The sequence below is a fragment of the Myotis myotis genome, unplaced genomic scaffold (assembly GCF_014108235.1).
Source record: "Myotis myotis isolate mMyoMyo1 unplaced genomic scaffold, mMyoMyo1.p scaffold_m19_p_5, whole genome shotgun sequence".
Classification (NCBI taxonomy): Eukaryota; Metazoa; Chordata; class Mammalia; order Chiroptera; family Vespertilionidae; genus Myotis; species Myotis myotis.
The window spans coordinates 31,784,466-31,799,849 of NW_023416357.1; the positions used below are offsets into that span (position 1 = coordinate 31,784,466).

At 46.5% G+C, this 15,384-nt stretch overlaps 1 protein-coding gene and 1 pseudogene across 6 annotated transcripts in view; one reads left to right on the top strand and one right to left on the bottom strand.

Moving 5' to 3' along the window:
- Positions 1 to 4,875: 4,875 nt before the first annotated feature.
- ZSWIM6 (zinc finger SWIM-type containing 6) overlaps positions 4,876 to 15,384 on the top strand; it is a 217,013-nt gene continuing 206,504 nt past the window's right edge. For 2 of the 6 annotated variants that reach the window (XM_036309319.1, XM_036309323.1), the window contains exon 1: positions 4,876 to 6,624. In XM_036309319.1, the coding sequence (XP_036165212.1) occupies positions 5,895 to 6,624 (730 nt within the window). In that variant the 5' untranslated portion in view covers positions 4,876 to 5,894. The remainder of the gene's footprint in view (positions 6,625 to 15,384) is intronic. The other 4 variants (XM_036309322.1, XM_036309321.1, XM_036309318.1 and 1 more) reach the window with 3 other exon arrangements.
- On the bottom strand, positions 13,457 to 14,124 carry LOC118656251 (annotated as a pseudogene).

Sequence of the window (15,384 nt, forward strand, 5' to 3'; positions counted from 1 at the left end):
TAATATTTAATGTATTGTGTTTTTCATGTGCCATCTCACCTATCAGAGATAATCTGCAAAAGAGTGGTGCTATTATGAGAAAATCATTAATTTTCTAAATAATGATTCTTCCACAGTGCTACCTGTTCAGTGTTTAAAAGTGGGAGTTTTTTCCTCCCAGTTGTCAGAGGTAAATAAAGTGGGAATAAATATTTTTAGCTTACCTAATATTTAACAAAATCAAACACCCTTTACTTCTCCAAATTACAAAATTTGAAGCAACTTTATTTGGAAGCAAATTGCCAACCTGATTTTCTTTGTATATGTTGAGATATGATTTACTTTTCAAAATTCTAGATTGTAACTTTAAAGGCTTTCACCTTAACAGAATACACCGTTCTTAGAAATAAGATGGAAAGGATTGGTTCGTTGATCAGTAGCTGAATACTGTATTATAATTACAGCAAATTCTAGAAGGGTATGTCTTAGAGAATAAAACAGTGGGTTAGTGATAATGTGGCCTTGAACTGTGATGTTTCCTAGTTTTGCCTATTCTGAAGCCTTCTGCAGAGGAGAGAGAAAATAATCTATACATTTTAACAAGTACTCGGGGCAATTTTTCTGATCTGGCAAGTTTCAGAAATAATGGATAATGGAGAAAATTCTGTCTTTATTGTCAGACTAAACTTGAATTCCTGGTTGGCCAGATTAGAGCTGAAAAACCCTTGGCAAATTTCTCTGAATCTCACTTTGTTTCTTGTGGGGGTTACTGGGACACCAAATGAGTTATTGTTTATAAAGGATCTGGCCCTGTCTGCACCTACTCTAAAAAATACTAATAGTAAAATATTAGTGGTTTAACTTTCTAGAATTTAGCAAAGTTGAAATGAATAAAAAATTTCCCCCTATTCAAGATGGAGCACTTACTTTAACTCAATCAATTCTAGGTTGATCATTCCCTGTCTACCTCTTATTTTGTCCAAGAATCTATTTGAAGGGAATGATTGACCACAAAGATTTCCATGGAACTTTTTACTGTTATTGGACACTTTACTTTGATGAAGCATCATTTATAATTTTCACTTGTTTTAGCCACATAGAATTCCCTGTCATTTGACTGGAGGGGAGAATAATGCCTCCTTAACAGGCTAACTGCTGTTTTAGTCTTTTCTTCCTTTCTAAACAATTAATTATAGTCCAGGGAACATAATTGGCTTCAGTTATAATAGTAAAAGTATGTCCCAGTATGAGAAAGAACATGGAAATGGGTATAACTTCAAATGACTTGAGGTTCCTCAGATCTAATTCAATTCTCGTGTATTGGAATCTTCTTCTTAATGGCAAAATTCTCTTAATTAGCTGAGATGACTAGCAATAATGGTGAGGCAATGTCACTTAAAAAATATATATATTTTTATTGATTTCAAAGAGGAAGGGAGAGGGAGAGAAACATTAATGATGAGAGAGTATCATTGATCAGTTGCCTCCTGCATGCCCCAAACTGGCAATAGAGCCTACAGCCCAGGCATGTGCCCTGACTAAAAATGGAACCGTGACCTCCTGGTTCATAGGTTGATGCTCAACCACTGAGCCACACTGGCTGGACAGCAATGTCATTTTTTTTTTTTTTTAATTTCTATAGGCATCCTCCTAAGAGCTAGGACTCTGGGAAGTTCTTACCCCAAAAGCGTACTTTTCAAACTTGATTGTAAAGGAGATTCATGTGGGGAGTGAGTGTCAATTTCTGTTTCCCAGTTCCAAAATTGTGTGCATTATGATCTGGGAGACTTTGAGGGTTTCTCTTTGAAAAACTACTGCTCCAGGAATTTGATAATATCTATTGAATTTAATTCATATTTTTCACTTTTAAATTAAAGGCAAGTAGAGGAAGTAGAGGAGTCACAATAGTTCTCTGAACAGGAGTTTCAAATAAATTTTTTTACCTGCCATCCATCCATCCGTCCATCCAATTTCAACGGGCCAGGTGCTGGGGGAGAAGTGTCTCTCTTCCTGGACACCATTAGTTTATGGAGTCCTGGAAGTCTTGTTTATGAAGTGTGCCTGAGAGCCTAGCTCTTGACCACACTGGCTAATGTGGTGTGGTGTGGTGTGATCTGATGAGTCACTGCATTTGGGAAGCTGTAGATTTTCTGTACTCTGATTTCCTACCATTGCCCACTGGTAAACATGGGAGCATAACCAGAGGCCTTTAGCCCTGATTTGGTCCCTAGGGTATAACTAGGGTATGAAAAGAGCAATTATAAGTAATTTAGTAATAATTTCTATGAACACCAGAAAAAAAACAACACACTGTAAATACCCCCACAGTGAGAGATGGCACAAGTACCAGCCAACGATGACATACTGTTGCTTATTTCTCCCTTGGCTCGTGGGTGTAGCTGACCTTTGGGGAGACAGAAGCCTCACAGTGCAGTGAGAAGTACTTGGGACTCCAAAGATGGCTGAGGCATAATCCCAACCTTCAGAGAATATCTAACCAGGGAAGAGAGAGAATGGCTCAGGCCGGTGTAAACAAAACCGGGATGCTAGGCTGAATGGTATAAATGTCACAAGAAAGATCCAAAGTGCTAGAGGGGCCTGAGAAGAGAGACATCACACCTCCAGGTGGGTTTTCTCAGAGGAAGTGGCATTGGAGTAAGTCCTTGAAGGAAGGGTAGGAATTTGACAAGTTGCAAGGGAAGAGACATTACTGGCAGCGGGGATATCTTGAGCAAATGTGCAGAATGGGAAAGTGGGAATGACTTCTGGGGTAGTGGGAGAAGTCTTGTTGGGACTAACAAAACTCCTGTTGGGAAACTGGAAGTTCTGTTGGGTTTTAGTGGGAGATGAGGCTGGAAAGTTGGGTTTGGTCAAGATCGTATTTAAGTTTGGAGTTTCCCCAGTAGGCAGCAGGGAGCCATTTAAAGGGTGACACCATCACACTTTAGGAAGCAAAGCAGCTGGGTGGAGGAGGATATGGAAGCAGAGAGGTTATACAGACATATTAGTGAGGAGGCTCTGAGAGTGAGGAGGAGGAATAATAAAGCAGTGAGAAGGGCTGGGATAGACAATAAACTGATATGGGAGGTGCCTATGAACAGGTGGCAAGAGTAATAACAATCTAAGGGAAGGAAGAGAACCTGGTTTCCAGGAAAGGTGGTAGTTTGGGTTTGAGGTGGCCATGAGAACCCTTCTGGCAACAGAAAAGGAAGCTGGCCATTAGGAAGAAATAAGTGAGCTCAAGCAGAGACCATGGTTTCGAGTTGAAAATGGGGGAAACCCTGCAAGGAGTGGGTCACCAAAAATTGAGAAGAGATCCTGATAGGTTGTAGCACAGGGTGAACATTAAACAGTTTGGAGGAAGAGAAACCCCAAAACAAGGCAGAGAAAGAAGAGTTGGAGACGTTGGAGGGATAGAAGTGTCAGGGAAACCAGGAAGAGTACAGTTCAAGAGGGAGAGAGTGGTCTCAGTGTAAGAAACTGCAGAGAGGGAAAACTGGGTCAGGCTGAGCAGGTGGCTCTGGATTTGTCTTCAAATTAGAGTGAAACTAAATCCCTCCAATGTAGGACAATATCTTACTTAAATCTGGTCTCTGGTTCATTACAAAATCAAGGCCTCTTAAACGTTAGGCACTTCCAAAGGTGTCTATTTTCCTGATCAGTATGAATTAATTTCTTCCACTAGCACCTCCTATGATCCTGAATGAGTCATCTTGTCTGGGGGCACCAGTCTTGTCATCTTTAAATTTCCAGTTCAGCGATTCTACGTGTATATGTATATGACAATGCTTGGTAATCTACATGATAGTATATAAACCTATAGAGCCCAAATTGTATTTTACTTTTCGACTTACTTTGTACTCCAATCACCATTTTTTTTAAAATTAAAAATTAGTTTTATTTTTAAGAAAATAAGAGGTCCAGAAATGAAACAACTGGAGGAAGGAAGGAGCCTTCCCTCTGCCATTTGCCATAGTCTTCCAGTTTTCTGCCCAGGCCTTTTCCTAAGCATTGAGGAGGTGCCCAGAAAAATACCAGAGGGGATATATAAAAACACAATGTCACCAAAATTTTCCTAACAAGTAAGGCAGCTATGGAAAGTCTGCCAGTGTCCCATTCCCCTGGGACCTGCAGCCTGCGGCTTGGTAAGGCCTAACACCGGGAAGAGCCAAGAGCTGGAGCTCAAGGTCTCCCAGGCCTCGGCCCGGAGTGGGCGATTTTGTTTAAAACTCAGAAGCGCTCTATTCCTTTAAATGCAGGCAACGGGGTGCCAATCAATAACCTTAAAAGATGCGAAAGTGCCAAATGGGATGCAGTTTATCTTCTACAACAGCGACAGCATCAGTAATACGGTTTACAGTACAGTAAAAACAGAAGGGGGAGGGGGCAAAGAGTAAAGATGTCTCTAACGTGCTAAGTCAAGTCCGTGGCTTGGATCCAGATTTGACCGAGCTCTGCGGAGTGCGAAGAACAATGTCCGCAGGGTTCCTGGTTCAGCCCGGCACTCGCTTCTACTCCTTCCTCGGCGCCCTCGCAGCAGCAAGCTGCAAGCTGCACTCTTCAATCCCTTTCGATTGCCTGCTCCCCAAAGTGCCTATTCCGGGGAGGATGGGGCGTTCCGGCGCCGCCAGGACTGCTGAGAGCGCGGCGTGCGTCCGGAGCGCCTTGGCTCGCCGCAGCCCGGCACCCGGTGCCGAGCCGGGGCGCAGGTCTAAGTGCGCACTGAACGCGCTCGCAGCAGCCCTCCGCCGCCAAGCGTCCCAGGATCAGTGTCTGCAGCCGGCTGGGTGGTGCGCGCGCGCTCGAGGGGTATGTGTGCGCACGCTCCCGTGGGGCGTATACTCACAAAGGTGTTTGCTAAATCCACTGCTCGGGTGTACCTTCCATCCCGAGTGCGAGCACCCCGGGACTGTAGCGGTGTCTTATCGGCGAGGCCGCGGGGGTGATGAGAGCCAGTTCAAGTTCCCCAGCTCCACGCAGGGATGAGGGAGCGCAAGGGCGGGGCTGCCACGGTGCCCGCTCGGAACGCCCGTCGCCCAGTTGCGGGGTAGGTTCCGAGCGCTCTGCGCGTTTTCGGACACTTTGGCTGGCTCGGCCCCCAGCCCAGCCACCAGGACAGAGCGGACATTGGGCTCGGAGCCGCGTGCGCTGCAGCCACACGGGGCAGCGGAGCGGGCGCTCTCCTTCCCTACCCGGATCTGCAAAAGTGAAGTGGAAAACAGCCGCCGAGTGCAGCCTCCTCCCTCTTCCCAGGCGCCGCAGCCCTGGCTGGGGGTTGAGGGGGAGTTCCCCCGGGCTAGCTGGAGGGGAAGCGGGCAGCCCGGCGGCTACAGCCGCACCTCCTCCGCCTTCCTCTCCACCCCCATCCCCTGGGCTCCACGCCGCATTTCTTTGTTTTGAAAGCGCCTCCTCCGCCCAAAGGCTTTTCCCCCCGGCGGGCAGGCTTTGACGGAGGGTGGGGCCTCGGCCCGCGGGCCCCGCCCCCCACTTAGCAGGACCTCTGCCCAGGCTCACCCCCCATTTCCCGTCTTCTCCCCGCTGTGACCCACGAGGCGCGTCCTCACTTGCCGGACATCAAAAGAAGGCAGGGAATTGGAAAGGGAAGTGGAGTAGCAGGGGGCGCAGAGACCCACCCACCTTGGGCCAGGTCCGGAGGCCCGTCCCCTCCCGCGGGAATCCCACCTGAGCCCCGCCCCCCGCCTCGCAGCGGCCGAACAACCTCACAGCCGGCGAGCGCCCAGCCCCGCCGCCCCCGCTACCCCCGTGTCGGCCGAGTGCTCTATTTATGTTTGAGCCCAGCGATTTGCATAGCCCAGCCCCCGGCCCTAGGTCCCCCTATCGGCGCTCCGCCTCAGCCCTGACGTCACTGTGGAGGCCCAACCTCTTGGGCCCATACAAGGAGCGGCGGGCCCTAGATGGCAGCGTGGCGTCGCGGCGGCGTGTGCGTGTCGCGCTTCCTTGTGCCGTTTATAGGGTCCCGGCACTTCCGCTGTCGGGTTAGAAGCGACGCGGTCATGGCGGAGCGCGGACAGCAGCCTCCTCCCGCAAAACGGCTGTGCTGCCGGCCGGGCGGCGGCGGCGGAGGCAGCAGCGGCGGCGGCGGAGCGGGTGGCGGCTACAGCTCTGCCTGTCGGCCCGGCCCGCGGGCGGGCGGCGCGGTGGCGGCGGCGTGCGGGGGCGGCGCGGCGCTGGGGTTGCTGCCGCCGGGCAAGACCCAGAGCCCCGAGTCGCTGCTGGACATCGCGGCGCGCAAGGTGGCGGAGAAGTGGCCGTTCCAGCGCGTGGAAGAGCGCTTTGAGCGCATCCCGGAGCCGGTGCAGCGCCGCATCGTCTACTGGTCCTTTCCCCGCAGCGAGCGGGAGATCTGCATGTACTCGTCCTTCAACACCGGCAGCGGCGCCGCGGGCGGCCCCGGCGACGACAGCGGCGGCCCCGCCGGCGCGGGCGGCGGCGCGGGCGGCGCGGGCAGCGGCAGCTCGTCGTCTTCTCCCGCGGCCACCTCAACGGCCGCCGCCGGAGCCGGAGCCGGGGCTCCGTCGGTGGGGGCGGCCGGGACGGCGGACGGCGGCGACGAGACCCGGCTGCCCTTCCGCCGGGGCATCGCGCTGTTGGAGAGTGGCTGCGTCGACAACGTCCTGCAAGTCGGTGAGTCACGGGCAGCCTCGGGGCCGTCTGTCCACCCGTCAGTCCCTCGGGGGCGGGGCGCCCGCCCGCTCCCCTCCGAGCAGCCCCTCGGTCCGGCGGGCGCCCGCACCCTGCCCGGTGCCCTCACGGGACCGGACGGTCCTCCCGAGCGCCCGTTTCCTCCCGCCCCTCCCCGCCCCCTGTCTCCCCGGACGGGCCGGTGCGAGTGGGAAATGAATCAGCAGGACGCGCCCCGCGCTGGGGTCGGGGGGTGCGTGTCGGGCGCCCTCCTCCCGGGGAGCAGGTCCTGGAGGGCTGCGAGCCTTGTTGGGGGGCGGATGTGGACAAAGGCGCGGCCGGCCGGCCCCGGCGGAGGGTGTGTGACGGGGCCGTGCGGGGCGGGGGAGGGGGCGCGGGCCGCGCAGACAATGCCGGCCGGGCGAGCCGGTGGCCCGGCCGCGCTCCCCGCTCTCCCTCCGCTCTCCCCTCGCCTGTCGCTCGCCCTCTTTCTTTCTCCTCTTCCCCTCCCGCCCCTGCGTCCGGAGGGGAGGGAGGACATGTTCATGCGGCTCGGCGGCCGCTCCTCACAGGGCTTCGACGGGCTGCGGCCGCGACGCGCTGGAGTCGCTGCGGCGTCCGGTCCGGCCCGGCCCGGCGAGCTCCGTGGCCACCGGGGATTTAAACGTCTTCTCCCTCCGCCTCTCTGCTGCCTCGGAGCAGCGCCGGAGGTGGGGAGCGGGGCGGCGGGCTGGACCCCTCTCCTGAGGGAACGTCTCTCCTGAGGGGACATCTAACCCCTGGACGCCCCGAATGAAATGGCGCGAGTCCGGGAAGGAGCGGCTGGCGCTTCCCTTTCCTCTGGGGCCGCGGCGGTGCCCCGGGGCTGTGGCCGCCCGAGTTTGGTTGGCGCTGGGGTGGCCGGTGGTCGCGCCCGGTGCGCGCGGGAGCAGGGACGGGCTCTGCGCTCCCGCCGGCGGGCGCACCAGCGCGAGCCCGAGCCCGAGGGGCTCCGCGGCGGCTCCCGCGTCCCTGCCGGCGCAGCCGCCCGGCAGCCGGGCACGACCCCGCACTGGGTTCTCATTTTCAGGTTTATTTGTGCCCCTTTCAGTTTTCTGTCACCTTCCGAGAAGGGGAAACCAAACAAAAGAGTCTCTATTTCTTTCCAGGGCTTGTAAAGTAGAAGGTATTTGACAAAGGCGAGAGAGGGACTTGTGATTTAAAGCTGTACAGCCCTCTTTTCTCTGGTAGACCGGGAGAGTTTTCTCAAATACGGAGTTTAAAAGCTTTCTCCGTCTCCCCCCGGCCTCCTCAGGGATTTTTTTCTTTTCTTTTTCTTTCTCTTCTGGCCGGGTATCTTTTTCAGCCATAGCGATGGGGATGTCGGAGCCGACGGAAGAGAACAATGCTATAGTGAGCCCCCTCCCCATATTTTTCTCCTGGTTGCAGACGGCGTATTTCCTGCTCTTCCCATATTGTACTGTGTACTTTAAATTGTAGTGGTGAACCGGTACCTAATGCATGGGGAGAGGTTTGGAGGCATCGCTGTCTCTTATGTTTAATGATTTTTTTCCGTAGTCAGTTCCTTTTATTCTTGTCTTTGGGGGTTCGGTGGGGATCGGTAGGGGCTCCAGGAGAGAATTCAGATTTGCTTTAATCCTGTCTGCTTAATTTGAATTCTCATGCAATCTGCAAACGTGATTTTCTGCATGGTCATTTATTTCCAAAGGCATCCCCTAGTGTTGCCTTTTCTAGTTTCAGCACCCTATCCTTCTGTCATAGAGGGGGTTCAACTTTTGAGGCTACCCATCCATCTATCCTTTTTTTTTTTTTTTTTTAAAACCCGATTAACATACTTTCAAGTTTTTGTTTTTTTTTTCTCGTTTCCTGCTGCCAGGTTGAAACGGATTGAAGGTATCTATGGATCCTCAGTATAACTAACTAGAGTTTGAGAATTTTTATGGCTTGGCTGGCAACGTTGAGGCTTTTTTTTTTCTTTCTCCCCTTCTGTGCTTGATTCTGCTTGCAAGCAATGAGGAATGACAGGAGAGCACATAGGGAGGGTTTCTTGGCTGATTGCATTTAAGCCAGGAATTCACTGTGAAAATAAAGCCAAGGAGTGATAAATAAAAGATGCAATCTTCTCTAGGAGACAGACACACAGCATGGGCTTTGCCTGCTTTCATCAGTGAAGAGGCCTGGGCGAGTTGTAAAAGAAAATACTAACTTTTTGAATAGTCCCCAAAGGGGAAGGAGACCACTGAATGGAGTTGGCATTGGTTCCTGTGAAGTAAGTAGTATGCTGCTGCTTACGGTTTTGAAGACTTGACCACCCCTTTAGAAACACATACGTGCTAAACAAGTGCTGCAGAAATTGTGGAAAATATTTTTCTCCCCCTCTGAGTTCTGCCAATTTTCTTAACTTCCAGGTTGTACTACTTGTTGTGCCAGTCAGCTTAGAGGTGGAAGGTTGTTAAATGCCTGGCAGCTGGTACTGAGATAGAAAACTTACGACCAGAATTTTTTCCTTTCTTTTGTTTTTGATGGAGAATGGAGAGAGTAGCTAGATTAACCATCTAATTTAGCTCTCAGTGGTGGTTTGAACGGGAATACTAACTCAAGAGGCTTATTTTATAATTTTATGATTTGAGGTAGAACTCTTTTTCACTTCAACAACAGAGTGTACAGCATTGATAGCATCATAAGTGATTTTCTGGTATTGCAAAATTACAAGTTTGTATAAGGAGTATTTATTGACTTTTGTAGAGATGATTAAATTATAATTACAATAGGGAAAATCTAGTTCACTTACACTGTTGAAAATTATTTAATGATTGAGGGACAAAGAATTTAGACATCCCCAGAAATTGAACATACTTGCTAGTTATTTTTCAACTCCTAGGTTTTAAGAAGACATTTAAAGGGAAAAAAAATAGCCCTAACCGGTTTAGCTTAGTGGATAGAGCGTCACCCTGCGGACTGAAGAGTCCCAGGTTCGATTCCGGTCAAGGGCATGTACCTTGGTTGCAGGCACATCCCCAGTAGGAGGTGTGCAGGAGGCAGCTGGTCGATGTTTCTCTCTCATCGATGTTTCTAACTCTATCCCTCTCCCTTCCTCTCTCTAAAAAAATCAATAAAATATATATTTAAAAAAAATGAGGAAATACACTCTCAGTATGGTAGTTGTAAGTAGTGTTTCATTGATGCAGAGCTCTCCATTAGCTGATTACAGGAGCAGTGGATTTCAACCTTCTGGCCTTTTAAATACAGTTCCTCATGTTGTGACCCAACCATAAAATTATTTTCGTTGCTACTTCATAACTGTAATGTTGCTACTGTTATGAATTGTAATGTAAATATCTGATATGCAGGATGGTCTTAGGCAACCCCTGTGAAAGGGTCGTTCTACTGCCAAAAGGGTCGCGACCCACAGGTTGAGAACCGCTGGTTTAGAGGACGCGTAGTTGACTTACTTTTGTTAAATAATGACATATTAGAACTTATATGTAAATATTATTGATAATCATTTAAGCGATGATTTTGAAGTCACATTAAAAAGTTTCCCCAAAGTTTTGCTTGGGAAAGACTTACCTAATATGGTCTAAAATTTTAATTATAAAGGAAAATAAATGCAATTGCATAGAAATATGTAAAAATTTCCTGTTGGACTGAAACAGCTAACTGGGGCAAATATTTGTAGCATGCTCGACCAAAGGCTGGCAGAGAACTCCAATGAATAACCCAGTAGAAAAATGGGTAGCACATTCACAAAGAAATGCACATGATTGAACTTAACTCATCTTCACTCTTGTATAAAGAAACACAAGTAAAAATAACATGCTGTCTTCAGCTATCACATTACTAACAAGATGGGTAGGCAGTACTCAAATAGATTGAGGAGATGGTGCTTCCCTGCTTGGCACAATATTTTTTAGTCATTTCTAGAAATTTTTCTGCACAGAGTTGGTCTGTACAGTGAGCAATACCCGTTGCTATAAGGTTTGCAATTCTAAAAGGTTGGAATCATTCTACACTTTTATCAGAAGAGCCCTAGCTGGTTTGGCTCAGTGGATAGAGCATCAGCCTGCGGACTGAAGGGTCCCAGGTTCAATTCCGGTCAAAGGCACATGCCTGGGTTGCAGGCTCGGTCCCCAGTAGGGGGCGTGCAGGAGGCAGCCAATCAATGATTCTCTCTCATCATTGATGTTTCTATTTCTCTTTCCCTCTCCCTTCCTCTCTGAAATCAATACAAATATATTAAAAAAAAAAGAAGGGAACTGATTAAAAAGTACTTGCGGAATACTATGCAACCATGAAAAAAGTGAAGTACATTTATTTATATGTACTGACAAGAAAAGGTGATCTGAATATTTTGTTTAAAAACAAGCTAATTGTTCATATAGCATGCTGCAATTTCTGTTTAAAACAAAAAAAGACGTACATATAGATGCATAAACATGTCTCGAAAGGTTACACAATCATTGAATACTGGAGAAAGATGGAGAAGGGCTCTTAAGTGAATAGGCAAGGTTTTGTGAGGAATTTTACTTTTCATTTTATGTCAGTCTTACGGTTAGATTGTTCTTAAAAACCAAAAGCATGTGTTTTGTAATAAAAATCTTGGAAAAATTATTCTTGTGTTTTTAGTTCATTTATATGTTTTGTTTTGTGTGTGTGTGTGTGTGTGTCCCCTTTCTGAAGACCTGGTTGCTGTACATCCATTTTTTGGGGGCTTTGAAACACAGTTTCCTTATTTGTGACTAGATAATCACTTTTAAAAAAGGCAAATCTCAAAACAAAACTAGGGTTTTATATAAGAAGGAAATAGTTAATTTTTAAAAGGAGTTGCTTTTATTTTTTTGCTGATAACTTTTTCACTTTGGTAAACACTTCTATGGTCTTTTAAGATTCATAACTTAAAATATTGTGTTTGGGGGTGGCAAGGCAATAAAAGGTGATCGTTATTAGAATTAAGATGGATAAAAATTTTAATTAACTAATTTACTTAGGGTTGATTTGTTGGCCTTTCTTTGAGTATTTTGATTTTCTTTACAGACTGGAGATTATTATATAAAGAGGTGATTCTAAATTACTTTTAGAATTGGGTGTTTTACTTATTGGTGATGGTACATTTTACTGAATGCATTTTCAAGACTACAGTAATTAATACAGAACAATTTTGAATCAGGTATTACACTTTTTTTGCCTTTTGATTAATGGAAAAAGTATATAAAAGAAAATTTGAAACTAGGTGCATATGTATTTTTTATTTTTTATGTGAATTGCGATGTGATTTCCTTACAAATTGGGTTTTGAAAGTGAGTTTCTCATCTGTGTTCAGCATTGTTCTGAGGAAAGTTAGGTTTTCAATTTTAGCTGAACAGATCTTGGGATTTGTTATAATACTTAGTTCTCTGATGGTTAGTATTGGTTCAAATCTAAAGTATTCAGGAGACAATACTTTTGTAGCTATATAAGATTTCAACAATACTGGAAGTTGGAATTGCAGATGTGGATTAAGAAAGCATTTCTACTCTTCTTCAATCTTTTTAGTTTCTTGCCACACACTTGTATTCTGAATACACCCTTGGATTGTAAAAGAAAAGGCCATTCCTATTGTTTGTTTGTTTGTTTCCCCCAGCTTTGCATTTAATTTCATCCCTTTGCAGATTTGAGACTTTGATGCCTTTCCTTTTAAAAACTATAGGATGCCTGTGGAATATGTGTTTTAATAGAAGAAGTACTGCAAGTAATTGAACAAGTCAGGTTATAATTGTCTTGAGTATGTCCTGGACGGTTTTTGAGATGTTTATCCTGGGCCTTTTTTCTTTTCACAATGGATAATCAATTGCTTTCAATTCTAACTCCAAATGTTTCCTTTGGAAAGACACAGACCAGCATATTTTTTCCTGCTCACACTCATATTAAGAGAGTTCAATTAATGTATGATTTCAGCTAGTAATATATATGTTCAGTGAACAGGATGGCAGTGGAGGAATGACTGATGTTTTCTTTTAAGAAAGCTATCCCTTTGAAAAATTACACAGTTGGCCCTGCCTGGTGTGCCAGTTGCTTGAGCGTTGTCCTGTGCACCAGGAGGTTGCCAGTTTGATTCTTGGTCCAATTCCTGGTCTGGGTTGCATGCTCCATTCTCCATTAGGGGGTGGGGAGCGGGTGCAGGAGGCAGAAGATTTGTACTCTCAAATTGATGTTTTTCTCTCCCTCCCTTCTCTCTCTAAAAAATCAATAACCTATTCTTTAAAAAAAATTACACTATTAGATCTATACTAATTCACATGCTTGCATGCTTCATTATTTTTGTTAGAAAATTAATTTTCTTCAGTGATGCAAAATGAATCTTTGTTGTCTTTACTTAAGAAGCTTACTTACATATACATATGATAAACTCGTTGCATTAGAAATTTTTTATTTATTTTTTTAATATATATTTTTATTGATTTCAGAGAGGAAGGGAGAGGGAAAGAGAGATAGAAACATCAATGATGAGAGAGAATCATTGATTGGCTACCTCCTGCATGCCCCCTACATGTGCCCTTGACCAGAATCGAACCTGGGACCTTTCCAGTCCAAAGGCTGATGCTCTATCCACTGAGCCAAACCGGCTAGGGCTGCATTAGAAATTTTTATAGGGCAGTCATTAAATTTGAACTGCTGTTGACACTCAACTGTTATATTTGAGGACAAATGTCCTAGAAAAGAAAGCAGATTACAGGTAAGTATAAACATTTTAGAAACAAAGCAGATTATAGGCCATTATTTATTAGATGGTAATATAATAAACTACATGGAACCTACAAAACCATTTTTAGTCACCTTTCAAATAACTATAATACAATTTTTTTTTTTTTTTTGCTGGCTGCTTCTCATTTATTTTCCACTTGGTGCAAGGCACATGGCTATGGGGTGTTAGGCAGGCTTGCGTGTGGCTTGGGTAGTAAAGAGTGGGGCTCTCTCAACTTCCTTTTTGGCGTGTTGCTGTTTTGATATAAAAGAACCCAACTGCTTCTGCTTGCTGCAGCCGGCCTAGTCTACGCCAGGTGGGGTGAGAGGGAAGGGGATGGAGGAGGGGGGGAGGGGCTCAAAGCCTAGCGCCTCTGGAAGTCTGGTGGCTGCTGCTGGCTACTCAGGATGGGGGCCCCGCGTTGACTTTGCCAGGCTGGCCGCCAGGCTGCTTCCTTGTGGCTTCCCGAGCCAGGTCACAGGTGATCATGCTGCTGGAGGCCTGGGGAGATTCCTAGTGCTCTGGGGACTCCAACACTGTGGCCATGAATGGGAGAGTGGACTTTCCAAAAAAGAAGCTTGCCCACCAGTGGCCCGGGTCGGCTTTGGGGAGACCCGGGTGGTGGGGGATGGCTTCCCCAGGGTACTGGGCACTTCCACAGGAGCTGTTACTGGAAGTGGAACCCAGGCGGCGCCGGTAGTAGCCGTGGGTGGCCACGAATGAGCCACTGGAGGGGATGGCGGCCATGCTCTTGCTTGTGCACTGGTGGAAACCTCGGCGCGGGATAATGGGGGCAGGGCGGGGGAGGGGGGGCGCTAGGCCAGGGAGCCCATTTGCAGAGGATACCGCGGGAGGCCACACCACGATCGAGACGCGCGGAGGCCACTATGATACAATATTAAGAACAGTACTTTCTCACAGTAAAAAAACCTAACTTAATTTTCTTGGCTTATTAACTTTTTGAGATAGCTAACTAAATGTTTAGGGATTACTGTAAGTTAGAAAACATGAGCTGTTTCCTCCTTTAAATGGATGGGAATACTCTCCATCTCTTTCTGAGAAATTAGTATCAAGTGATAATTTTGAGAAAAACATTGCATTACATAGTCTTGTCCCATGAGAAGTGACTCTTGTTCTCAATCCTAGCCAGAGTCTCTAAATAAATAAATAAAAAGTGTGTTGGTTATATTTGTTTAAAAAATCTGGGTATCTTTCCAGTTTTTGCTTTCAGTGCCTGTGTTCTGCTGAGAATACACTTTGTACATAGTTTTCAATTCTTTAAAAATAATAGGTAGCTAAAGCAGGCTTTGGAGAGAATGCAGTGCAAAATCTGCTTTTCATTTTGAACTTAAAGATTGCCTTTCAGCTGATAGTAAATGAACTCTGTTACTAAGGGTACGCAGTTTTTTATATTTGTGGAAATCTTATGTGAGAATTAGTTTTGAGTCATCTAACATATTTACATACATTTATTTATGTATTTGTAACTAAGTTGATCAAAAGTGAGCAGAAAAAGAGACAAACGAATCCAGGTGTCATTTGATTATGGTTACCTCAAGCATATTTCAGTGACTTCTGTGTATAGATACACTGTTCCATTTCTTCTTAAAACAAAATATGCTAACAGATGAGAAGCTATTTTTATACAATATCTTGCATGATAGTCATTATCAACTTATAGAGCTATGCAGGTTTTAGAGATGAAAAGATGACATCAATTCCAGCCTTTTCCATTTTGCTGATGAGAAATCTGAGGCATAGACATATTGAGTAATTTGAAAAGTTAAATTTTGTGTCTCTTTCCACTGCTTGGTTACCTCTTAATTTTCTGGGAATGCTTTGTAAATCTCAGAAAAATCTTAGAAATGAGAACAATATTTTGTTGTTGTTTGTTAATCCTCACCCAAGGATATTACCCCCCCACCCCCTTGATTTTTCAAGAGAGTTGAAGGGAGGGAGGGAAGAAAAGAGAAAAAGAGAGAGAGGGAGAGTGAGAGAGAGAGAGAAAGAGAGAGAGAGAGAGAAAAGAAAGAAAGAAAGGT